The following is a 24,687-nucleotide window of genomic DNA, read 5'->3' on the forward strand; positions in this document are numbered from 1 at the left end:
GGCCTGGGGCTTCACATTCACAACCTAAAAAACGGTTTCTTTAAAAAAAAAAAAAAAAAAAGGTAAGAGAAAAGGAGGGAAAATCGGAATAAAAAACCAGGGTTGTGGCTGCGGCCTGTAACAGGCCCCCTCCGCCCTCACTCTAACTATGCACAAATACAAAAGCCTTCTCGGGAGTCCTAGGGGGGCGCGGCAAGGAGAGCGGGGTGCAGACCCGACAGGGGAGGGGAGAACCAGGGGCGGTGGGGGGCAACTGGCTAATCCAAAATAAATAAAAGCGGCAGGGCAGGTCAGGGGAGGCTGGGGAAGAGGGGGAGGTTAGTAAGGGGAGCCAGACGATGGATGTCCGGCGGGGGCGGGCAGCAGGGCCGGGGCCGGGGCCGGGGGTGGGGGGGTGGGGCAGACGGTCGCGTCCGAGTCGCTGCGGGGGAGGGGAAGGCGGCTGCGGCTGAGGTGTCCCCGCCCCCTTGCTGGCTCACTCGTGGTCCTCAGTCAGCTGCAGGCCGGGGCGCTGGAACACAGCGGCAGGTTATGGGCGTGCTGCCCCCGCACCTCTCTGCGGCCCCCAGAACACAGGTATCCTCCTGCAGCCCTCTTTCCCTAATCCCCTCCTAGGCAAGCTTTGTTCGAACACTTCGCATTTTCTGTTCCGTTTGAAACCCTCCTTCCCATAGAGTTTTGAATGGCTGGATTTGTTCAAACGTCACCTTCTCAGAGATGCCCTCTGAACCCCTAAAGTAGGTAGACCCCTCACACACGATTTGGAATGATCTCACTTGCTCACTTGATTTTTGTCTGTAGAGTGAGAGGGGCCTTGTCTGTCTTCTACCTTCCCCTTTTCTGGAATAGTGCTCAATAAATAGTTGTTTGAATGAATGAATGAATGAACAAAGGAAATGTCACTGGGTCACAAAGTGCCCCACCATACACAGCATGATGACTGTGTGTGCAGGGTCCTCCCGTCCCCTCACTCTCTGTATACGCATATATGTTGAAAGTATCCTGTTTTACCAGTTGAGTAATACTCCATTGTATGCATGCAGTCTGCTTAACTGCTCTCCTGTTGATGGGCATTTCAGTTATTTGCAGTTTTAAAAATAAATGCCTAGAAGTGGAATCGTTGTGTTAAGGGCATGAATGTTTAGTCCGGATAAACCTGCCCTTTGGAAAACCTGAGCCAATTTGCAGATTGTCCTCCCCCCTTATCATGGCTGGGCATCATCAATCTTAAAAAATCTTCGGGGACTTCCCTGGTGGCGCAGTGGTTAAGAATCCGCCTGCCAAGGCAGGGGACAGGGGTTCGAGCCCTGGTCCGGGAAGATCCCACATGCCGCGGAGCAACTAAGCCCGTGCGCCACAACTACTGAGCCTGAGCTCTAGAGCCCGTGAGCCACAACTACTGAAGCCCGCGCGCCTAGAGCCCGTGCTCCGCAACAAGAGAAGCCACCGCAATGAGAAGCCCGCCCACCGCAACAAAGAGCAGCCCCTGCTCTCTGCAGCTAGAGAAAGCCCATGCGCAGCAACAAAGACCCAACGCGGCCAAAAATTTAAAAAAAAAAGGGTGCTGAAAAAAGAAATCTTCGCCTGAGAGGCAGCACATTCTGCCTTATTGCGTACATTCTTTATGGAGCCGCTCCTCCTGTTCTTTGACCACTGCTGGGATGAAGGTCTGTCTCCTCGTTGGGCTGTGGGTTCCGTGAAGGCAGGGACGGGGGCCATGTCCCAGACTAGGCTGCCCAGTACTAGCCTTCCCAGTGCCACCCACACCCCAAGGCCCCTGCCCACCTCCTCACCTCCTGCCACCTGCCTCCTGCTTCAGTGGTACCCATTGGTGAAAGCTGTGGCAATCAAGGGGCCCTGGAAAGAAAAGAATTTGACTCCTAGATTCCTGGGGGCAGCAGAGAAAGCCCAGGGGCTCCTTCCGTCTCTCACAGGAGCCCCAGGTGAGGCACAGACCTTCTCTAGCCCTGCCCATATCGCCCCCACTAAAAGATTCTCCAGGGTAGGGCCTGGGAATCTGCATTAGCCAGTACCCTGGTTAAAAGTAGGGCACCCCTGAGCTAGAATCTAGCCTCCATGCAGGCAGAGATGGTGAGTCTCATTTGCACAGTATCCCCAGAGCACACCTAATGCCTGGCATACAGAAGGAGATTATTAAACGTCCACTGAATGACTGAATGATAACCCTCACTGTTCCTTGGTTGGTGACACTCTCTCCATCCGTCATCTCTCGCCTCCCTTCTGCCCCCACAGACAGACAAGGCCTCTCCCTCCTTCAACTTCAGGGTCCTCCAGGTCCAGCCACTCACCCCAAGACTGTGGCCAAAGCCAGTGCTGGGGGCGGGGCTGGCAGCGCTGATGTAACTGCTGACCCCCGAGTCCTGGTTGGCTGCCCCATAGAGCTCGGCCATGGGGCCCGGGCTGGTGGTCCCCAGGAAGCCCCCTGTGCGGCTGGGAGTTGAACCTGGAGGGGGAGCCATCGTCCAGGGGTGAGAGCCTGGCAACCCAGAAAGAAGACGGTGATAGCCCCGGCGCCCGCTGTGACCCCCCAGCATCCCCTCCAATCCGTTCCACCCAGCCTGACCTTGGCCCCTCCCCCCTGCCTCCCCCCACAACCCAGAGGGGCATGTGCGACGCCACCCAGAAATCCTCCAGGGTCCATCCACCCACCCCCCCCCCCAGCCCCAGCTCGGGCCCCCATCATCTCTTGTCTGACCACTCAGCAGCCTCTTCACTGACCTCCCCTCCCCTCTGGAGCCCCTTCACACCTGTACCCACCCTGCAGCTGCGTCCATTTTCTAAAATGGACATCACTCTGCTGCTTAAAATGTTCAGGGTCTCCCCAGGACCCGGTTCCTCCCACCTCCTCCCCACTCCCCACTCCTGCACTCCAGCCATGCTAACTGGCCTCTAAGCCTTTGCACCTGCTCTTCCCTCTGTTGGGAATACTTTTCTTCCTGTTTGCCTTCAAATGCGAAGTTAAGAGGTGCAACCTCCTGGAAGCCTTCCTGAGAGGCCTGTGAGCTCCTCTGACAGCTGACATCCCCCAGCGGGCAGTATTATCCTTCCGTGTGACTGCCTTTTTAATACCTGATGCCCCACCAGCCTGTAAGCTCTGGAGGGCGGAGACCACGTCAGTCTCCTTCCTGGCCAGCCTGCCAGGTGCTCAGTTCATATTCGTTGAGTGAATGAATAAGTGAGTCCCTCTGAAGAGGGGTGGCAGGGGCACCTCCTCACCCCGCTAGAATTCTCTGCCCCCTGCTCCCCTCCCTCGCTTCCTGCACCCCAGAAGGCCTCACCTGTCCCTCGAACCACAGCTGCTGCTGCCGCTGCCGCTGCCATGGGTCCGTAAGCAGTGAGAGGAATGGCTGGAAGGAAAGGTATGGGCGGTTCAGCGTGGCAGCTGAGGGGCAGCAGGGGATGAGGGCAGAGCCTCTCCAGCCTTACCCCACCTCGGAGGGGTCAGTGCAGCCCTGGGGTCAGGCAGAAGGACTCTCTTGGAGAAAGGGAGGCGAAAGGATCGCCTCCCAGGGATCCTCAGCTTCTCCCCTGGACTTGACGGACACACTTGAACAACCAAACCTCATAGCAGGTGCGGGTGGTGCACCCTCCACGAGCTGCTCTGAGCATCGCCTGCAGCTGCCCCCTTCTCCAGGGAGGGCCCTTGGCTGGACGGGGGCTACTTAGCCCAGGGGTATACAGAGATTATGTCCCTCTTCCCAACCCCAGTCAACTGGAGCCAGTGACTGACTGACACGGGTACCAAAAGCCAGGCTGTCGCCCCAAGGGACCAACCAGGAGGTGTATTAATCCCCCCCTACCCCCCGGTGGGATCCGGCTGAAGCTAGACTCCAGTCCAGGCCACAAGCCCATTATCACTCCTTCTGCTGCCTGGCCGGCTCCCCTCGCTCCCCTTCTCCCGTGAGCATGTCCTCGATACATCGTGTACACGCAGTTCCCTGCCTCAGGGGCCCCTGACCACCACCGAGGCAGAAATGACCACTCCTTCCTCCAAGTCTCCTCATCCCCTTTTCTCTGACCCCCTCTTCAGACACAGGGATCTGGCTATTCCCTGTCTACCCCCCTCCCACCTCCGCAGCGCCTAGCACCCTGCCTTGCATACAGTTGGTGTTTAATAAGTGTCAGCTGAAGGAACAGTACTAGGAGGGACCTCTGCTTAAATAATTGGTTGGCATGAGTCTGTAGCTCCCTCAGGCCTGGGGGTGAGCGCCCCCTGCCGCTTGGCTCTGCCACTGCAGCCCTTGAGAAGCTACAATCCCAACCAGAGCCAGGGTCTGGGGAGTTTGCATTTGCCCTCTCCCATCCCAAGATGTGCCCCTGGGGGCTGTTTTGGTGACCCTGGCCCTGAACTGGACCTGACACTAGGGACCCTGAAAAACAACCCTGAAAGTCCTTGGCTAGGCCATTGGGCCAGGGGATTAAAGTTTAGGATAGCATTTCTGCACCGCTGGGAGACAACTTGCCTAAGGTCTTCATAGAGCTGGCACTTTCTCACTCAGACGTCACCTCCTCTGAGAAGCCTTCCCTGACCACCCCTGCTGAGGCAGCCCCTCGCCCCTGACACTTACACTTTAGCACATCTCCCCGTTTTATTTTCCTTGTGGAACTTCTCACCTTGAGAAAGTATCTGATACTTGTTTATTTACTTGTTTATTCCTGTCTCCCTCCACTAGACTATCAGCTCCAGGAGGGCATGGGTCTCGTCTGTCTCATTCCCTGCTGAATCCCCACTGCCTGGAACAGCATTTGGCACAAAAAATATTGATTAAATGCACGAAGGAAACACCCTCGTCTCTTGAAGGCAAGGGAATAGTCTGGACCCCAGACCTCCAAGAACTGCTTAGCCTTGAACCCACATCCTCCCTGGCCAAAATGTCTGCAGAGGGGATATTTCTTCCCTCGGTTCTTTAACGGCAGGGCTGGGCTCTGAGGTCTAGTCTGGGGCCCAGTTAGGCATTTCCACAAAGCAAATCCAGCATGCTCTTATCACAGCAGTAAAGCATTACTCATTTGTATAATAAGCATTTCTCTCTCTCTCTCTAGAGCACAAGTTCTGCAGATCAGAGCTTGGGTGTCTGGTCCCTGCTTTGCCTCCAGGGCTTGGCAGTGTCTCACACAGTAGGTCCTCAACACAAGAGTTCTGAAATGAGTAGGAAAGACCCCTTTTCACTCCCCCACTCACTCTGCTCAGGGAAGAGCCTCTATTAGCCCCACCACCAGGACTCCCTCCCCTTCCTTCACCCCAGGTTCCTCTTTCCCCTCCCCCATATTGGGGCCCCCCTGAGCATCCCTTGGAAGGAAGGTCTCATCTAAAGCAGCATCCACGCTCACGTCCTCCACACACGGCTAGGTTGGGGGGGAGTCTGGGGATGGGGTGGGGGGAGAAGCGGGTTGAACAGAGAAACCCCTTGCAGCCCACCTCATCTGCACCCACCCTGCCCCGCCCCTTGGCCTGGGCCTCAGCCCCGGCCCCAGCTCCAGAGCTGAGCTGACTGGCCCAAGTAAAAACTCCAGCTTGAGAAATGGTTCAGGATGGCCAAGCACATCACCTACTTGCCCAGAAGTTGCAAACGGGCTGGATTTGGCCCTCAAATATGTTGCATTTGGCCTGCAGTGGTTTAAAAATTTGAAATTGGTTGCCAACATTTGAAAATAACTGAAAAATTCATTTGAAAGTGAAAGCTGGGTTTTGGGCCTCTCTTGGAAAATAAGATCCGTAAGGTGTGGGTCTGCATCCCCTCCTGGCAGGGTTGGCTGGCACTGAGTGGAGCCATGCCCACTGCCATGTCCTGACGTCCCCACCCGGCCCACTTTGCTCTGAGTTTGAGACCTTGGCTGGTTCACCACTGGCTCCCAGCGCCTACAAGGTGCTTGGCATACGGGAGGCGTTAGATAAATATTTGTCAAATGGATGAATGAGTGACTTCGCCTCCATCTGCTGGGCTTGGCCCTATGCCCCACCCTTAAGGGCCATGCAGCTACACAGACTGGCCAGTGCCCGAGTCTGCTGCATCCTCATAGACTGGAGGGCAGGAGAAAAGGGTCCCACTAGCTTTCCCTGGGAAGGTTCCTGGGTCATTCTCTTTCTCCCCATGTGGCCTGTGAGGTGTACGAAATCCGAGCGACTGACCTGTAAGCTCGGGGAGGACTGGGGCGCTCGGGAGAGGGGTCCGCTCTACACGGAATTCTAAAATGAAACGTAAAACAGCTTAGGAAGATGCAGGGAGGCCTCTTGGGTGTGGCCCAGGGAGGACAAATGCACCCACAGGGACACTGGGTGGGGGGACAGGCCATGCACAGGACCCGAGAGCTGGGAATGGGGAGAGCACGGTCCCCAGCAGGCAAGGGTGGGGAAGGAGACACAGTCACAGAGAAGGGAGACAGACAGAGAAGGGAAGAGTGGGCAGAGTTGCCACCTATACCCTGGGCACTGGGTGATGCTGGAGCTTCTGTTCCCACTGTTTTTCTTAAAAGTCTTGAAATTGCACTAAAAAATCTCCCAGAATCCATCTTTCCTCCTATTTTCTTTGGGGGGGAGGAGCTGGGAAGGAAGCATTGATGGGAAGCGATGACCCTAGAGCAGCTCTGCCACTTTCTAGCTGAGTCATCTTTGCAGTCACTTTTCCCTTCTGAGCCTATTTCCTCACCTAGAAGATGGGGATCACCATGCCTTCCCCCAGAGATTACTGTCAGGACTAGACAAAAACATGTGTATAGAGGATTCCAAGCTGGACTGCCCAAGGTGCAAGTGCTTAGGGGACCTCTAGAAAAATAAGACCAGAAAACAGGCAAACAAAAGCCTTGCAAAAATATGAAATTTGATATTAAAAAAAACATTGAATAGTCATCATGGGAAAGCTCAGAACTTCGTTGGGCTTCTCGCCACTTATGAGAAGGCCTAGTGTTGTTTTTATTTTGAATTACAAATGAGGGTGGTGATCATCTTGCTTTTAAATTGTTTTTCAGCATTCAGGGTCTCCAAAGGTCTTGTCTGCCTTGAAAGGGGCTCAGCATAGCACATGGTCATTATCGGTGAGTCCGTAAGGACACAACCAACGTTGGCCCTCAGGGAGGTTGCCCCACCACAAGCCCAATGCCCTTTTGGTGGAAGTGGCAACCCCAGAGGCGGGTAGGGAGGAGAGAAAGGCAAGAGGCGGGCAGAGATCAGCCTGGGAGGGAGGGGTGCCATGCAGGGCCACACGGGGAGTCCCCCCAGCTTCTGGGGAGGGGGGGATGGGTGGGGCGAAGGCGCTCCTTCCTCAGACGTGCCCTTCCTTCCAAGCCTCCAGCAGGCAGACCTCCCCCATGCCATGCACCCCCAGACACCGCCCATGAGGAGTCAGATTGCCCGGGAACCAGGGACATGCTGGCAGCAGAGGGACACTGGGAAGAACTTACCGGGGAACTGGTAGGTGTAGCCAGGGGCGAGGCCTGTATAACTCCGGCTGGCATAGGTCGTGGCTTGGAAACCAGGGTAACCTGATAGGGCAAGGGGACCAGTGTCAGATGCCTTACCTACAGCTCAGCAGGGAAGGATGTGAGCCTCTCATTTCCCTCCCCACCTTGTATCATGAATAATAATCAGTCATATTTACCATATACCTTCTGCATGCCAAGCCCTGTGCAAAGCCTGTTGCACACTTTACTCTCTCCTTAAACCTCACAAGAATCCCAAGAGGTACTATTAGGAGCCCCATTTTACAGATAGAGAAACTAAGGCTCAGAGAGGTGACACTTATTAGCTGAGAATAATCCAAACTCTTATCAAGGCCCTTCATGCTCAGGCTCCTGCCTCCGTCCTGTCCTCATCTACACCCTGCCCCTTTCTCACTTTGCTCCAGCCACATTGGCCTCCCTGCTGTTTCTCAAATTCAGCAAGCTCTTTCCCACCCCAGGGCCTTTGCACATGATGATTCCTCTGCCTGGAACACTCTTCCCCGGGTTTTCACATAACTATGTCCTTCTCATTGTGCAAGACGCAGCTCAAATGTCACCTCCTCAGAGAGGTCATCACACAAGAGACCTCCCTTTCATCAGTTAAAATATTCATCACGTCACCCTCCCTGGTTTTTCCCTTTCAATATTTATCATGTCACCCTGGTTTTTCCCTTTCATAGCACTGATGACCAATATCTGAACTTATCCCAGGATTTCTTTAAGTGCTGATTTTCTGTCTTTCCCATCTTTTATTTTTGTCTCTCCAAAACACCAACACGGTGCCTGCTACTTAGTATACATATATTATAATAGATATTTGCAGCTTTGAAAGAAAGATCACCTAGTGAGTAATAATGGTGTAATTGGGATTCAAATTCAGATGTGACTGGCTCCAAGTCTCTCAACCACAATTCTCACTACTGGTTAGAGGTTTTCTTTTTTCCCCCCACTTTTTAAATGGGGTGAAACCAGCTAATGAATTGCTTTGAAAAGAAAATTTTCTCAATATTCCACAGGAGGCTAAAGAGACAGAACAACTAAATTCAATACTTTATTCTAGCCTGGAACTTGCTCTGGAGGACAAAAATAGTTATAAAGAACATTACTGGATCAACTGATAAAATCAGAAAACAGATAATAGATTAGATTAAAATATTGTATCAGTATAAATTGGTAATTATAATGTGGTTTCATGAAAGAACATCCCTAATCTTGAGAAACACACAGTGAATTATCTAAGGGTGAAGGGCCAAAATGTATGTAATTTACCCTCAAATGATTCAGGGAAAAAATCACAAGTGTACTCTGTGTGTGTGTGTGTGTGTGTGTGTGTGTGTGTGTGTGTGTGTGTGTGTACACATACAGAGAGAATGATAAAAGCAAAATGGGTATGATATAAACGATAGGTGAATCTGATAGAGGGTATATGGATGGTCTTTGTACTACTTTATTTTTCCAACTCTTCTGAAAATTTGAAATTACTTCCAAATAAAAAGTTAAAACAAAAACTTCAGAAGACAATGCTCCACTTGGCGGGTACATTCCTCACCCCTCTATCTGTGATCCCACTCCTGACCCTCTAGCCCATGCTATAGCCCCTCCTATGAGTCCCCAGAGCACCCCTCCCCCATCCCCAGCATAAAGACCCCGTTGTACTGTTCTCTTTCTGTGTATATACATCTTGTCTCTCCAGGGAGACTGTGACCTTCCTGGGGGCCCAGCTCAGACTTTTCACCCTCAGTCGTGGGTCCCAAGCACTGCTGATTCGTGCTCAACTTCCAAGGCTCACGGTAATCTTGACCTCCTCCGGGGAGCCTCCCTGACCCCCAGGTGGATTTAAGTGTCTCCTTGGGCCTTCCACAGCCTCCAATCACTGTGGTGACACTGCCCATTCACTTCTGTCTCCCACTTGATGGGAAACCCCATGAAGGCAGGTCCTGTCTCTCAGAAGCTGCTCAATAAATATTAGTTGAATGAACAAGAAGAAGCAGCCTTCTTTCTACCTTCCCAGAGGCCTTTGGGTCTGTAAATGCTCTTCCATCTGCCTGACCACTTTTTCCCTCCCCTGCTCCCTGACCTCCCATAACTAGCTCCTACACAACCCACAGACTCAGCTTAAATGTGACTTCCTTCTTAGCTTCTCCAAGTCTTGGTCAACTTTGCTATGACCATGCTCCCTTGGCATCCTATAATTCTCATCCTAAACCTATTTATTTATATTCTTATTTTTTTCCCCTGCCAGACCATAAAGCTCCAAGGAAAGTCACCGTTGTACTTCCTGGCATAGGGCCTGGCATTTATAGTTGCTCAATAACTGTTTACTGGACAGATGGGTGAACAAAAAATAGAATGGACGGATGGACAGAAGGACCAATTAATGAGGAGCAGCTGGACCATTCTTTTGGTCACCACCAGAGGGCAGCACCCTACAACCAAATCGGCCTACCTTCATTAGGACCCGCAGACCTGAGATCCTCGGTCCACACTCCTACCCAACCACTCAGACAGACAGCAGGGCAGACCACCGAGGAGATGCAACACCCATGCAGCCCCTGGTAGCCCCGGGAGCAGTTCTGGGCAGGAAGAAGCCGCAGATGCAGGCCTAGCACATACCCAGCATGCCGATGCCCAGCATGAAGGCGTCCATTCCATAGGGCATGACTCGAGACCTCCCCCGGGCCGAGCCAGTCGGTGACATCACCTCTTTTGGCTGAGCTTTCTTACATTCCACCTGCAATGAGACCTGGCGGTCAGTCCCTCCTATAGACGCAGGTCACCCTCCTATTCCCTGGCAGGCCTCTTTATTGTTAATTTCATGGTTACCATTTCTGGAGGAATCACAGAGTGCTAGAGATCAGCTTTGCATGCAGTAGTTCATCGAATGCTTACACCAACCCTATGATGGAGGTACTGCTGCCACTCTCATTTTACAGATGAGGAAACTGAGGCTCAGAGAGGGGAAGTCATCTGCCCAATGACTAGACTAGTAAGCGGCGGAGTAAGGATTTCAACCCGGTCCCTCTGAGCCCACCAGCCATGCTTTCTCACAGCTGTGGGACACTGTCTTCCTGTCCAGATTTCCAGCGGGTGGGAGAATTGGCTCTGCCCCACTGACTGTGAGGCCCCTCTGCCTGCCTGCAGAACCTCCAAGCAGCCCTGGCTGGCTCAGCCTGGAGCCCTAGTCTCCCTCTGCACCTCCACCCCATCCAATCCCGGCTCACCATTTTGTTGTTGATTTCGTGGAAGTGGATTTCACACACTTTCTCCACGATGTCCTCGCTCTCAAACGTGACAAAGCCGAACCCTAGAGGGCAAAGGCAGGCTCAGAACAGGGCTCATGGTCAAAACCCAGCCCCAAGTCATACCAATAACACCACTCCCCCCTCACAGGCAAGTGTCTAAGCGTTAACAAGAAGCTTTGTTCCCAGCCTAGCAACCTCTCAACTACCCGATGAGACAGGGTTTCAGCTCCCAAATCACGGATGTGAAAACCAAGGCTCAGCGAAGTGACTTGCCCAAGACCACGTAGCAAGTTAGAAAGAGGCAGAGCTATGATGCAAACAACATTCAACATGCCTTTTCTCTTCCTCAGATGCTTTCCAAGGAGGGGAAAAGAGCACACACAAATACTTTTAAAAATGCACATGAACGTGTACAAATATATTTTTGTACACAGATACACAGATATATGGTACACCTAGGTACCCATATATCACAGAGACACTCACCAGTGCTCACAAATGCATAAAGGCCCCTGTGTACATGTACAGTTACTCTGACACGCTAGATCTACAAAACTATTCAGACATAGACACCCTCACATGCACAGACAAAAACACACACACACCCACCAGCACATACCCCACTCCCCAAACAGGCTAAAAGGCCCAAAAGCTCTGAAGGCACTGGAGAAACAACCCCGCCTCCTCCTGGGTGTGCCCCAGGGGCTGGAATGGGATTTCTCAGAAGGCAAGGCCCTTGGGAGAAAAACAACCAGGCAGTGTACACCCGGTGGCCCAGATGCTCACAGGTTCAGGGGCAAGGGTCCTGGGGGCTGGGCTCAGCCGATGGGTGGGGCGAGGGGGCAGTGGCAGGAGCAGACTGCCCGGGGCTGTGGAGTCAGCCTGACCCGGGGGTGGCCCGGTCTAAGCTCTGGTTACCAGGGACAAGGTAAGCCCAGGCAGACACCGGCTGGGGCGGGGGTGGAGGGCTCAGCTGCAAGGGGAGGAGAGGTCTGCTCCTCTGCTCCTCTCGGGTGTCTGCAATTCGGCAAGTTTCTAGCACAGGAAACGGCGGGACAAAAGCCTTCTGTAAGGCCAGGCCCCGGAGAGGATGCAGATCCTCGGGGATAGGATGTCAGGAGGCGAGATGAAAGGGCAGCTGTGACCTGTAGCCCCCTGGCTGACCACAGGCCCCCAGCCTGGCCTGGGAAGGGGGAGGGGGCCAAACTCACCTCGGTGCCGGTTGGTGGTTTTGTCAAACATCAGCATGGCATCGTCCACCTGAAACAGAGCTACCGTGGACGACCCACCAGACACGGGGGCCTCCACCACAACCCAGGAGCAAGGGCTCCGACACCCGTGCCCCTCTTGCCCAGTCCAGGCTTTATCTTAAACCTGCTCCCTGGGTAGGGGACAGCTTTCCATCTGCAACCCCAACTGGGTGCCACAGCACCACCATTCAACCCTCAAAATCTCAACGGGCCAGCCTGAACATATTAAGCACCAAACATATGCTTGGCACTTTGCCCCACCATCCTCTCCTCCATATTCCTTGCAGGGTAAGATCCTCATTTTGTAGATAAGGAAATGGGCTCAGAGACGTGAAGTCACCTACACAAGGTCACCCAGCAAATCCCAGATCAAACCTGGGAGGAGGAGGCATAGAATGGGTGCTAGAGGGGAAAATACAGGAGTAAGATATGAGGTGGGGAAGTGAAAGCCTCTTTCCTTTTTTGCAAAAGGCCGGGAGGACAGCCACTACAGCCAGACCCAACTCCCCTCTCATGGTACAGATCTTTTCCTCTAATTGAGGTTTCCTTTTGCTAGAGGCTGTAATTAAAGCAAGTAGAGTTCAGTGCCTGGGCTTCTTGCCTCCCACTGATTGGGGGAGGGGAAAGGGGTGGAGGAAGGAGGAGGATCTACATTAATCCCCCATCCCTTGGACTCCAGTCTTCTCTTCTTGCTACTCCCTCAAGGCATCCTCTCAGATACATGGACAGTCAAAGTCCTTTGCTTCCCTTCTGCAGTCCGAGCTTCCCTTTGCCTACATCTGCTGCTTCCCTCCTTGCCCTCTTAATTCTTCAGCCAGTGTCAGCTGTCTCATGGGGTTAAGCTAAGGTCTGATTCACCCTCGGTGGAAATCAAGGGCGGCCTCTGATACTGCCTCTCCCCCCTCCACATCCCACTCCAGCTGCTGACCCTCCCCCAAATGGTCAGACACCCAAGGGATAAAGGAAAACTTCCTGAGGCCTTGGGGCACAGCCTCTTACCCACTCTCCTTTGCTCTCTTTCCAGGCCGTCATCTGCCTTGTTAAAGTGGAAAGGGCAGCCCCTGAACTGGGTGGTCCTCCAGTTCTTCTTAGGCACCAAGCGGCACTGGGCCCCTGACTCTCCCCTAGGAGAACCAGGACACACACACACACACACACACACACACACACACACACGCACACACCCCACCTCCACTGACCCAGGAGGCAGCTGGGTCCCTGGAGAATCTCAGAGGGATATTACATCTCCCTTCCTAAGAAGCCTCCTGCCCCAGGGCCCTGCAGCACAGTGCCACCCTAACTCCCATGCTATGGACCCATTCTGAGCCCACATCCCAAATTAGCTAGACCGTCCAAACTGGATGGACAATGCATGTTTAGCACAGGGAAAAGAGAAACCCAGAAAGGAGGCTTGTGATAGAAGCACAAGCTTTGAGTAGGACAGGCTGGAATTGGAAAGTAAGCTTGGCAAGCAGCTTTATGTCTCTATGATTCAAGTTCTTCATCTGTAAAATGGGTATACACAGTGTCTTATAGGGAGGAGTTAAATGAGATAGTGCGTGTAACACTCTTAACTCACAGTACCTGGGATACAGTAAGTGCTTAATGAATAACAGCCATTATTATTATTAATTATTACTTTTATTATAGAGGGGCTTACCCACAGTCACATGGGGGAGGGTGGCAAAGCTAGAGACAGAACAGCTGGACACCACTGGCTTTGAAGTTTCCATGAAGACAGTGCCTGTGTCAGTTATGACCATGACCACCCTACTGAGCACCTGGACTTGTGCTACTGTGATTATTTTTTCAACGAATGAGTAGATGAACCAGCCACACCCTCCTCCCCCATCCTGCAGCTTTGAGTTCCTGCGGGACCCAAAACTGATTCAGCCCAAATCCACAGCCCTTCCTCCACCCAACCTTCCCACTCTACCTGCGCTGGCCCCCCAGACCCTTCAACCTGGGCCTTGGCTGGACAGACCCAGAGTGGGGCACCGGGGTTGAGGCCAGGGCACAGAGCAAGGAAAGTGGCTGGGGGTTCAGGGGACCCCCACCAGTGTCCCCATCCTGGGGCCAGCTGAGGGGAGAGAGGCTCCCAGCCCAGTGTCCTTAATAGGCTTTGGTCTCCATGGGAACACAGGGGCAGGGGGGCTCGGGCGGGGGGAGGGGAGGCGGCCGAGGCCTGCTGACCAGTGGGAGCCGCCAAGTTCGGCGGCCGCTAAGCCTGAGTGGCAGCCATGGCGGCTGACCATTGTTCCCCCCTCGGCGGCGGCCCCTCGATCCGGGCGGGAGGCCCCCCGCCGCGGGGCCCTTGGCATTCCCGGCTGTCCCCCTCTCTCCCTGGCAGCCTATTCTCCAGCTCCCCCTGGCCTCCCCGGGCCGGTTTCACATGCCAACGCCGATTTAGGCCCGAACAAAAGACGCGGCCGCTGACGGCTTCTCCTGGGGCCCGGTTGCCATGGCAACGCCGGCCCCGGGGGCAGGCGGCCTCCAATCACAGCTGCTGGATCAGATTAGTGCGAGCTCTAATGCTCGGCGCTCAGACACAAAGACACCCCACCGGAGCCGAGCGGGGCCTGCTGCTTCCCAGGAGCGCCCTTCCCTCTGGGGCCCAGGCGGCCGACCTGCCCTGGGTCCTGTGCCCGGGTCCCCGCTGAGGCGCCTGAGCCTAGGCCTCTGGCCCTTGCATCGCCGGCATCCGCTGGCCAGGGGACCTCCCACCCTCTCCCCGTCTACCCTAGAGACGGAGTGTGTGTGGGGGGGCTGGAAACCCACCCAGTCCCCAGCTCACATCCCATTCCCAAGCCACGTTCTCCTGTGCCCTTTGCCTAACAGGGAACTGAAAGAGCCTTGACGGGAAAGTGAGATCCAGCCTGCAGCCTGTCTCAGGTCAGAAAAGACCAGGGACCCCAGCACTAAGCACAGCAGCCCTACTTCAGCCCCAGACTTAAAACTTGGTCCCCTCCTAGCCATCTCTCCATGCGACCTTGATGTTCACATTGCTCCCCTTTCTGGGGACACCCTATTGTCTCATGTCACCACATCTGCTTCTGCATGGACTAAATGGCCCAGAAATGTAAGCTCCCTGCACCTCAGAGCTAAGAAGCAGTCCTCCGGGACTGATCAGGAATTTGGGGTGGTCTCTTCAGCCCCTCCCCAGTAGCTAAGAGATCGGCACCCTCCCCCTCAGCTCCCACCTGTGCAAGGAGGGTCCTGAGTACAACTGGGAGTCATATTTATTGCTTCCTTATCATCCTCACCAGGAAGGAGTGGGGGAAGGTACAACCGCCCGTGGACTGGACAGGTGCAAGCTCCCAGGAGGCCAAGGGGTGACTGGATTGAACTGGCTTCGGGAGCACAGCCTCCCTCAGGAGAGTGAAGATAAGCAGGAGAAGGGCAACAACAGGGACAGCTACTGTGTGGCTTCTCTCCCTGGGGACGTGTCCAGAGTCCGAAGCCCACAGATAGGCCAGGAGCCTGAACGGTGGGTTGGCCCAGCCTCACCCACAAAAGGACCCAGCCCCCTTTTCAACTCTTGCAGGAATTGGAATGACCTGGCTGGACTCCACTTGCTACTGACCAAAATTCTACAGGCCTGTCATACCCCCCAGCCAGCACCCCCAGTTTTGACCCACCTTCCCGAACTGCTCAAAATACTGCTTCACGTCTTCCACCGTGGTGTTTACTGACAGCCCCCCAACAAAGATCTTCTTCGTTCGAGTCACCATCTGTTAGGGGAGGGAATGAGAAAGTGGGCATCTGAGTCCTGTGGCCTACCGCCACCAGCAGGGGCTCCAGCCCTCCTGCCAGGGCGCCAGCTGACAAGCTCTCTGTGGCCCCGGCTACTCGGAAGCTCCCCCTCCCCCCAAGCTCCCCCTTGGACCCCTGCCTCTAGGCCTGTAACGGGCAGCTGTGTACCCCACACCCTGGCTGGCTCGCTTCCTGGGGTCTGTGTCAGGAAGGGGAATGGCTTAGTGACCCAGACCTACAGCCTACCTCAAAGACCCCACCAGCCCCTCCTGGGAGAGGCCAAGGCCCATCCCAGGGTCCCCCTGAACTCAACACCGACATTTTCCTCATCAACCTCCTCCCAACCCAACCTCTGGCTGCCCCGTGGCCCCAGCCCTGTTTTACGAAGAACACATGGTCCTAATTACCCCAGGAGCGCATGGCTAATCCATGGCAATTCCCAGCCCCATCCTAACACTAAAGCACCTTCTGTCACCAAACTGCTTAATGGAATTAACCCAATTCCGACCATGTGCTCCCTGGTGCGGCTTCCTTCAAATACCTGCTTCATAATTGCTTTCAGGCCCTCTGCTGGACTCTTTCAGTGATGCCCTTTTCCTGTCTCCTAAAACCTGCCTCTCTCCCTTCGCAGTGGCAGGAGCTGGGCACCATGACTCAAAATCTTAAAGCATCCCAGTTCCCACTGACCCCTTGCAAAGGAGGAATTGAGATCTTCTGAGGAGGGACCTAGTCCCAGGACACATGATAAATCAGCAGACTCAGGGGTCTTGATCTCTGTACTATAGTCAGCCTTCTGCCTGTCTCCTGTTTTCGACTGCTTAAAAATTAAGATGTGGCTAGTTGCCCTGGGCTCTGGAATAGGCTCCTGTCCTGCACCAAAAGTTTTGAGTTCTGTATAGCTCAACTGCTCAGAAATCTGTTTTCCATACACCCAGAAAAACTCGCCACAGCACCAGGGAAAAAGAATACTTGGGAGGGCAGCCACAGTCATCCAGCTTGAAAGATAACAGGTGTCAGACACCACGGTCCCTTCCCACTCTTCAAGCTCAACACACCTCACCCCAGAGGTGGGGGGTGGTAATTGGGGGGTCAGAGGTAGCTCCCTGGCCTGACTTTAGCTCAGCTTCAGAGAGTAAGTCTGGGCTGTGTTTGACCCCCCAGAGGTGCTAGGCACAGAGGCTGTGATCTCCAGAGTCAGAATTAGACTCAGGGTCCAAAGTGTACTGGCTTCAAATACAGGGCAATGAATCACCTGAGGGGTTCCTTCTTCTCTCAATATATGCAGCCCCCTCTCTCTAGTCCACCCCAGAGCACAGATGGAAAAATGCATGGTGTCCACAATTCACAGAACAAGGACGTGAAGAGTCCTCCCTCCTCCCATCCCAGTCCATGCCATTAACACTCTAACCAGAAGCCTCTTCCATAGAAGGGAATGCTGGGAAAATCACTGCTGGTTGTACAGAGCTGCTCCCAGACACACACATACCTACCTTAGGCTGTGCTCGCCGAGGAAAGGCCACCTTGGGATCAATCTGAAAGGGAAGAGAGAGGTAGAGGGGCGTTGGTTATCACACTCAGCCTGAAGATCTGAGGACCTCTCTCATCCCAGGACACAGAGGTGACAGAAACCACCACAGCCTCTGGCAGGAAAATGTAACAGTTAAGCATTTAGGCCCTAGAGCCAGGCTGTTGGGTTCAAATCCCACTTACACTGCTTCCCAGCTGTGAGAGCTTGCACAAATTACTTAACCTCTCTGAGCCTCAGGCTTGAGCTCACCAGCAAAATGGGCCAATACTAACATCCACCTCAAAGGGCTGTCTGCAGATTATTTGAGGTAATGCTTACAAAGCACTTGTTGTCTAGCCCTCAGCAAGAACCAGAAAAAAGTAAACAAAGTGTTATTCCTTCCAGCACCAGGTATATCGAGGGCCTTCCTGCCTGACAGATACCTGTCCAGGTGAGGTATGCGATCCAGACTTCGGAAGCCTTGTGAATGGAAACACTCTTTGCCTGAAAAAGGCTTCAAGATAAGAGTTCATAAACCACCAAGGGTAGACTCAGTTCTGTTTTCCCAGTACCATCGACATCTAACAGCCCTTCTTGAGGCCACAAACAAACAGTTCCCTGATAATACAGCTCGGCTTGGGGTGAAGCAGAGCGCAGGTTTGGTGACACGCAAGAACACGGGATTTGAACTCAGAAACTTTGGGCCCCTGGCCAAGCCTGTGATCTTGGTAACTTGCCTGATCCCTCTGAGCCTCAGTTCCCCCATCTGCAAAGTGGGGACAATAGCACCCACTTTTCCCAGAGGGAGCTGCAAGGAATCAAACGAGATAATGCAGGTGAAAGCATTCCTTTGTGAACTGCCCTTCATTGCACAAACAAAGGTGCTATTACCAGCAGGCCACCTTTGCCCTTGGCTGTGAACAACCAAAGGGGAAAAGCAAGATGCACCTGGGTACTCCTGGGTACTACATTCGTACTGACAAACAGCAAAAGCCAGAGCACGAGACACTGTGATCAATGCACGACCTATGAGGCCCAGTCATTTCAGAGTTTCTTGCCACTCACATGGGTGGAAACCACTCAGAAGTTCACCAGCCAATCGCACGGAAGATCTATCTTTCCCCAGAGCTCCTTCAGTTCAAAACTCAGCCTAGTTCTAGGCAACGGGTTCTGGTCCCTCCCTGCCCGAATGGCACAAACCAGGGCCAGCCTCCCTGGTTCCCCCTCTGGAATCTACCCACAGAGAAGGAACCTCCAAAATCCACACTGGGCAATGCCTCCTCTCTCCCCAAATGCCAAGGGGCTCCAGGGATAATCACAGCTGCCCATTCTCCTGTCCGAAGGTATGATTTCGTACCTCGATGGACATGTTCGTCCTTCTATTTCTCCTGGAGGCTGCCAGAGCACACCTCAGACAGTCCCCATGTGCAGACACTGATGGGGAGATGGTACCCAAGCTATGTCCTGCAGGGCCACACACACCCAATCCCTGACACACCTTACCTCCACTCTGACTCACAGCTGGCAACATAAAACCCAACAAGTAAATAAAAGGTGAAAGTCAGAACCCAAAATAAACTCCCCACAATAAACCTCCCTTCCCAGGCTGAAGAATGCCAAACACAAAGCCCTTGCCCTTTTCAAGTCCCGAATCTCAGAAGGATGCCCGTCTCATCCTCCTTCCTCCCCTCTCTCTTCCCCTTATCCATCTTCCATGCCCCCACCCTCAGCTCCAGCCCCAGCCCCAAAATCTCTGCTTCCTGAGCGCTGCAGAAGCCATCAGTGCATTCTGAGGACAGGGGATGGTAGGAGAACAGGCAGCTTGATGGCAGATAATCACCAAAAACAATAGGCCACTGTCTCTCCATTCCCAGCTTGGGTCACTCAGTCTGCGCCAAGAAGATCCTTTCAGAGCCGGCAAAGTTGAGGCCTGGCCTCATTTGCTCATTACTGCGAGCAGGAGTGGGAGCCACTGGGCAGAGATAACAGGAGCCGGGGACAGGAGGTAATTTAACAAATTCTTGGGCACAACCAGCTATTGTTGCAGGTAAACAGGAGCCAATGACTGACCCAAGCAGGGAGGCCCAGGGCTGGAGGAGAGAGGGGGAGTGTGGTGAGAGATCGCACTGTCCCGGCCCCCTGGCAGACAGTCGCCCCATCACAGAGGAACCCCTCCTCTGCTTTCTCCTCTTCCCTCTCCCCTTGAGCTGGGGCCTGTGCCAGCGCCCCCTGCAGGGCCCAAGACACTGGGGGAGCAGTGAGACAGCAGCAAAATGTTCCTGGAGTTTGAATGCCCAACAAGCAGCTTCTCCTCAGATCTAGCTGGAAAGGGTTGTCTCCAGGCAAGCTAGCTCCCTTCTCATAAATCCCCTCATGAGCAAAGCAGGTTCACGTCTTCCACACAAAGCAAGGAGCTCATTGACCAAAAGTCAGGGGAGGAGGGAGGGAAGGAAGAAGGGAGGGGGATTCAGTGATGCTTTGCCATTGGTCTGGAATGGGGTGGGGGGAGCCAAATACTAGTTAGAGTTCAGAGAAGCCACGGGTGGGTCACTGCAGCCCTTACTCACCCAATTTGGGCTAGGGGTGGGACCTAGCCCCACCCCAAACTCCTCTCTGAGGCATCAAGATTAGTATGTACAAGAAGGGGATGGTAGCTGCGTCTTCCCTCACCGGTACTGGAGGGGTTGGGGGGTGTAACATCTCCTAGCTGGCCTGGGATTTTCCTGCTCCGTCTCCCCTCAACTCTAGTGACAAAGTTTCAGAGTGTGGCAGCCCTTCTACTCAGAAAACTCCCTCCTTCCTTCAGGACCCCATCCAGCTGTCCCCTGGGGAGAGGCCTGACCCTCTCCTCCAGCGACCTCCCTCTCCCAAAGGACCCCCGAAGCCCCGAGGGCCACTCACTGTTTTGGAGTCGAGCTCGTGCCGCGATTGCGCCAGTACTTTATCCACCCCCGCCTGGTCCATGAAAGTGACGAAGCCGAAACCCCTGCGCGCGGTAGTGAGGGAGAGGCAGATGGTTACAAGGCAGTGAGTGGCGGCGGAGGGGGGCGAGCCGGGAGCAGGAGGAGGGGGTGAGGGGCTCACCTGGATCTTTTGGTCAGGGGGTCCCGCATCACCAGACACTCCTTCACCTCCCCGAACTGGCCGAAGTATTCGCGCAGCCCTTCTGTAACCACACACCCGCCTTCGGACCAGCCCGCGCCCCGCGCCCTTCCCCCCTTCCCGCGTCCTTTGCCCCCAGTGACCCCGGCTCGGCCCGGCCGCCCCCGCGCCAAGCAGGCTGCACGCTCTCCACCGCTTCCCCCACCCCCGGTCCTCACCCGGCTCCCGTGGAGCCTCCTGGCGCCCACTGGGGGCCCCAGGAAGCCGAGGGCCGAGCTGGGCTGGAGGGGGGACGGCTCCGGCCGGGTTCCCGCCGCTCCGGGAGCCGCCTCACAAAAGTTTGAGCCGCAGGTGCGAGCGGAGTTGGCGCTGCCGCCGGCGGGTCCCGGGGGCTCAGCCCACCCCCCGATGCCCCCTGAACCCCTCATCTCCTCCCCTCCACCCGCTGGGCCGTGCGCGCTAGCCGATCGCCCTGCGCTCTCGGGGTCCCCGGGCGGGGCGCGAAACAGGGCGCGGAGGCGCCCGGGGTCAGCGGGTCGCAGGGCCGGGCTGGGGTGTCCGGTTCCGGGGCGCCGGGGGGTCCCGGGTGCCCAGCCGGGCCGGCAGGCGCTCCCGGGCTCGCTCACCCTGCGTAGTCTGCCAACTGAGTCCCCCGATGAACATCTTGCTGCGGGAGGAGGAGAGACACAAAGGGCCCGCGTGAGCGCCGGGCGCCCGGGCGCAGGGGGCGCGGGCCCGGGCCCCGGGGAGGCCCGGCCCGACCCGGATCGGCCATGTTGGCGGGGCCGGGGCGGGCGCGGGCCAGTAAGGCCGGGCCGGGCCGGGCCGGGCCGTACCAGGGGTCGTGCGGCGAGTCCGGGGAGGCGAGGCCGGGCTGGGGCGCGTCAGTCTCCATCGGGAGCCGCGGGCGGCGCGGGCAGCGGAGCGGCGGCGGCGGCGGCGGCAGCGCTCGGCGCGGGGCAGATGAGGAGCGCGGCGAAGGGGGCCGGACGGACAGGCCATGCTGCCCCCTCCCCCGACCCCGCTCGGGCGGGCGGGCGGGGACGGCCGAGGGGAGGGCCCGCCGGGGGCCGACCTGCCGGCTCCTCCCCCCGCCGCCCTGCGAGCATAAATCCCAGCGCTCGCCGGTCCGCCCGGGCGCCCGCGGAGGCGGCGGCGCCGGGACCCCGCTCCCGCCGGGCTCCCGGGTCCCCGAGGGCGAGAGAGACCCCGAATCCCGAGGCGGGCCGGGACCTGGGCGCGGCCGCACCCCCCATCCACCCCGGCACGGGGGCCGGGCCGCGGGAACGCCCTCTCGGAATGAAGCGCTTCCCGGTGCCTTCAAGGTAGCTCGGTTCCGGATCTGGGGCCCCCCAGTCCTTCTTCTCAGGTCCCCGCTATCCAGAATCTAAGAGGTCCCCAATCTCCCTGGGTCGGGAGGGAGATAGACCCCAATCCCCTCACGTTCCGACTGGTGAGGATCCCTCCATTCCCCCGGTCCGAGCGAGAATCACCCTCCGAGCCCCCAGTTTCCGCCGCACCTAATTTAGAGTTCACCCCTCAGCGGCCCTCAGTCCGCTCCCAGTGTCCCATATCCCCCATATCCAATTCGGGGAACCCTCTCGGTGCCTCGCGTCCCGAGCGGGGAGCCTTCATTCAGCACCGCGGTAGAAATAGTGTCCGTTCCCCTCAACCCTTTCTGAGAATCCCTCTCAGGTCCCCCAAATCCCTTCTGTCCTCAGCCGTGGACTCTATAGTCTGCTGAGAAACCCCCTGCCCCGAGCCCGGGTTCTTGGTTTGCCGCTGCCCGCAACCCCCTCCAGTGTGAGGAGTCGCCACAGTTTCCCTCACTCCCCGGCTCCCTCGTGTCAGCCCTACACGGACTTCTGTCTGGATTCGGGAAAGCAGGTTCCAGAGGTTCAGCGCCCAACTCCCCACCGAGGCTGGGGGAAAGGTCAGCGCCTCCAGAGCCTCCCGTTTCCAGTTTAGGAGCTCGATGGCTCCGCTGTGCACCTTCCCCTCTGAATGACCCCCCACCTTTTTTTTTTTTTTTTTTTTTTTTTGCAGAGTTCTAAGCCCCACTCCATCGGATTGGAAGAACCTAGGCTGCCTACCCACTGCGTTTGGAGTTACTTCTCTCGGTCCGTCTCAATTTAGAGTACTCCCATGGAGGCAAACGCCTTCCCGTCTTCCTTCTCCCCACACCCCCATCTTCTGGGTCTCTGAGATCCTCCAGTGCTTTCACCCCAGCCTCCTGGGGCCATCTCATCCACGCCTTAAACTCCCTCCTCTAGCCTGGGAACCCCGAGGAAGTCCATCCTGGATCACCTCCGGACCCAGGCCACTCTCCCTCTCCGCCACCTCTCCAAATCCATGTCCTCTTCTCAATTCCTTGGCTGAAACCAGCCAAGAAAGGGTCAAAGTCAGAGGCTAAGGCAGCCACTCCTTCCCAAATCCCCAACACTGCCGGGGGTCTCAGTGCCACACAACCCCCTCCCTCCCAACTCACCTCCTACTCCTTCCCCCCCACTCTTCAATCCACTCTGTGTAACCCAGTGACAATCCCTGATGACGAGCCCCTTGCTCACCTTGACCTCCATCCTCAAGTTAGCCACCTTTTATTAACGTGTGCAGGAGCTCTGGGCAATGTAACCCTGACCTCTGGAAGAATGCCCATCCCCCTCCTCTCAGTATATTTTCCCTGCCCCCACCCCACCCCAGCCACCTCTAGTAGAAGAACAGGAGAGACTCAGGTTAATGGTTTCCTCAGGAACCTTCTGGGAACACTCAGCAGGTATATCCTGCCACCCTGTGTGCATAACACTAAAAACAAACTTGCTTTTTCCTGTTTTTATCATCTGACTGGTCCCACAATTTCTCAGAATCCCCTGAACTGGGGGTGCGGGGCACCCCACACAGGGTATTTCTCACCATCTTAATACAAACTGGAACATCAGGTGTGTCCTGGGAGAGACATGGATAAGGGTCAGCAGAGAGCACCTCCGGTGTTAGAGAACTGACCATTCCTGGGTCTAAATTTCAGGTTTCCTGTGTGTAAAATGGGGCCAGTGGGGAGGTGCGGGGAGGAGGGAGCCCCAAAGCGCCCATGAGCATCGATTTTGGTGCTGGTGCTCTTGGGAGGGTAGGAAACGGGTAAGGGTCATTTGTGCAGAGCCAGCCAAGCCCGGTGAGATAGGAACCATTTATTAGCATCCTCATGCAGGACCTCAGAGGAGGAAGTTTCTACTTGTTGTCACTACCTGTCACGTGTGGGGTGAATTTACAGAAGTCCCCTCCCACTGCAGGTTCTCACTGCAGGTTCTCATCCCAGTCTCACTGCTTCCTTCCACTTTGTTCACAGCAGGGGTGAGGAGTACTTCTAGAGGTAGCCCTCCCAGGACAATGCAGCTATAAATGGATGATCCTCACAGTAAATTGAAGATCTCAGCGGTATTAAGAAAAAACGATCTTTAGAGCAACTGGCCCAAACCCCAGAATTAGGAGATTAGAGGATTCGGTTCCAGCTCTTTCTCTCTTGTATGACACACCCTGAAAATCACTGAGAGAATTAAAGCATAAATTGCTTTATACTTTAAAAAATCCTTTCGAAAAATACGGTGGGCAAATGACATTCCGCCCAAGCACCAAGAAGCAACTTGGCACATTCATTCATTCCACAAATATTTACTGAACACCTTCTACGTACCAGACACTGTCTTAGGTGCTATATTCCTACCACCTACCTTGACGAAACTTGCTTACTAGAGACAGGAGTCAGATAATAAATAAATAGATAAATAAATTAGTGATTTGTCAGTTACATGTTGGTAAGCGCTGGGGAGAAGGAAGGGGGCTAGGGAGGGTGGGAGGCATGGGGGAGAGGGTGATAAGCAATTTTAAATTAGGAAAGTTCTCACAGGGAGGGTGTTGTTTCAGCAAAGAATTGAAGGAAATGAGGTCCATTAATCTGTTATCCAGAACTCTCATTTAAGCAGAATTTCTGCATCTCTTAAGTGCAATGATAGTTGATATTCATAAATTGATTTCCCCTGCTCTAAAACAGTGGTTCCCAAACTTTAACGTGCATAAAAAAAAAATCACCCAGTGATTTTCAGTAGACTCAGGGTAGACGGGGGCTCTGAAAAATGCATTTTTAAACAAGCACCTCTATCTGATGATGCTGATAGCTGAGGTTTTCCTTGGACCACTCTTGAAGAAACACTGCTTTAAAATATACTAAAGAGTCTTCTAGAATGACAACAATAACAAAATTAAAGATTAAATTACAGCCTGTGTGGTTTTGGTGTTGAGAGTATTTCACTGTGTTCTCATTCTTTGAAAATGCAATGCCCAAGCAAAACACTGGATTACCCAGAACATCCCATTTCTTGTCCAT

The 24,687-nt window shown here is 54.9% G+C and overlaps 1 protein-coding gene and 1 long non-coding RNA gene across 3 annotated transcripts; one reads left to right on the plus strand and one right to left on the minus strand.

Moving 5' to 3' along the window:
* Positions 1-398: 398 nt before the first annotated feature.
* Positions 399-21,213, minus strand: MSI1 (musashi RNA binding protein 1). Of its 2 annotated transcripts, XM_060029391.1 has the most exons (15): positions 21,149-21,213; positions 20,939-20,979; positions 20,295-20,376; positions 20,112-20,196; positions 17,194-17,235; positions 15,589-15,681; positions 11,912-11,960; positions 10,680-10,762; positions 10,072-10,189; positions 7,420-7,500; positions 6,152-6,208; positions 3,300-3,368; positions 2,310-2,464; positions 1,794-1,857; positions 399-511 (listed from the first exon to the last, which is right to left on the minus strand). In XM_060029391.1, exons 1-14 carry the CDS (start codon positions 21,205-21,207, stop codon positions 1,816-1,818), a joined length of 1,056 nt encoding a protein of 351 aa, XP_059885374.1. In that variant the 5' UTR covers positions 21,208-21,213; the 3' UTR covers positions 399-511; positions 1,794-1,815. The 2 variants fall into 2 exon arrangements, with proteins under 2 accessions (XP_059885374.1, XP_059885375.1); XM_060029392.1 differs by lacking the exons at positions 20,112-20,196; positions 20,295-20,376; positions 20,939-20,979; positions 21,149-21,213 and adding an exon at positions 17,654-17,777 and having other exon boundaries at positions 2,310-2,497.
* A 255-nt stretch (positions 21,214-21,468) lies between these two features.
* On the plus strand, positions 21,469-24,072 carry LOC132436488 (uncharacterized). Its single transcript, XR_009521799.1, has 3 exons — positions 21,469-21,637; positions 22,359-22,432; positions 23,653-24,072. It is a non-coding gene; the product is annotated as an uncharacterized lncRNA (long non-coding RNA).
* The last annotated feature ends 615 nt before the right edge of the window (positions 24,073-24,687 follow it).

The sequence above is a fragment of the Delphinus delphis genome, chromosome 13 (genome assembly GCF_949987515.2).
Source record: "Delphinus delphis chromosome 13, mDelDel1.2, whole genome shotgun sequence".
NCBI lineage: Eukaryota > Metazoa > Chordata > Mammalia > Artiodactyla > Delphinidae > Delphinus > Delphinus delphis.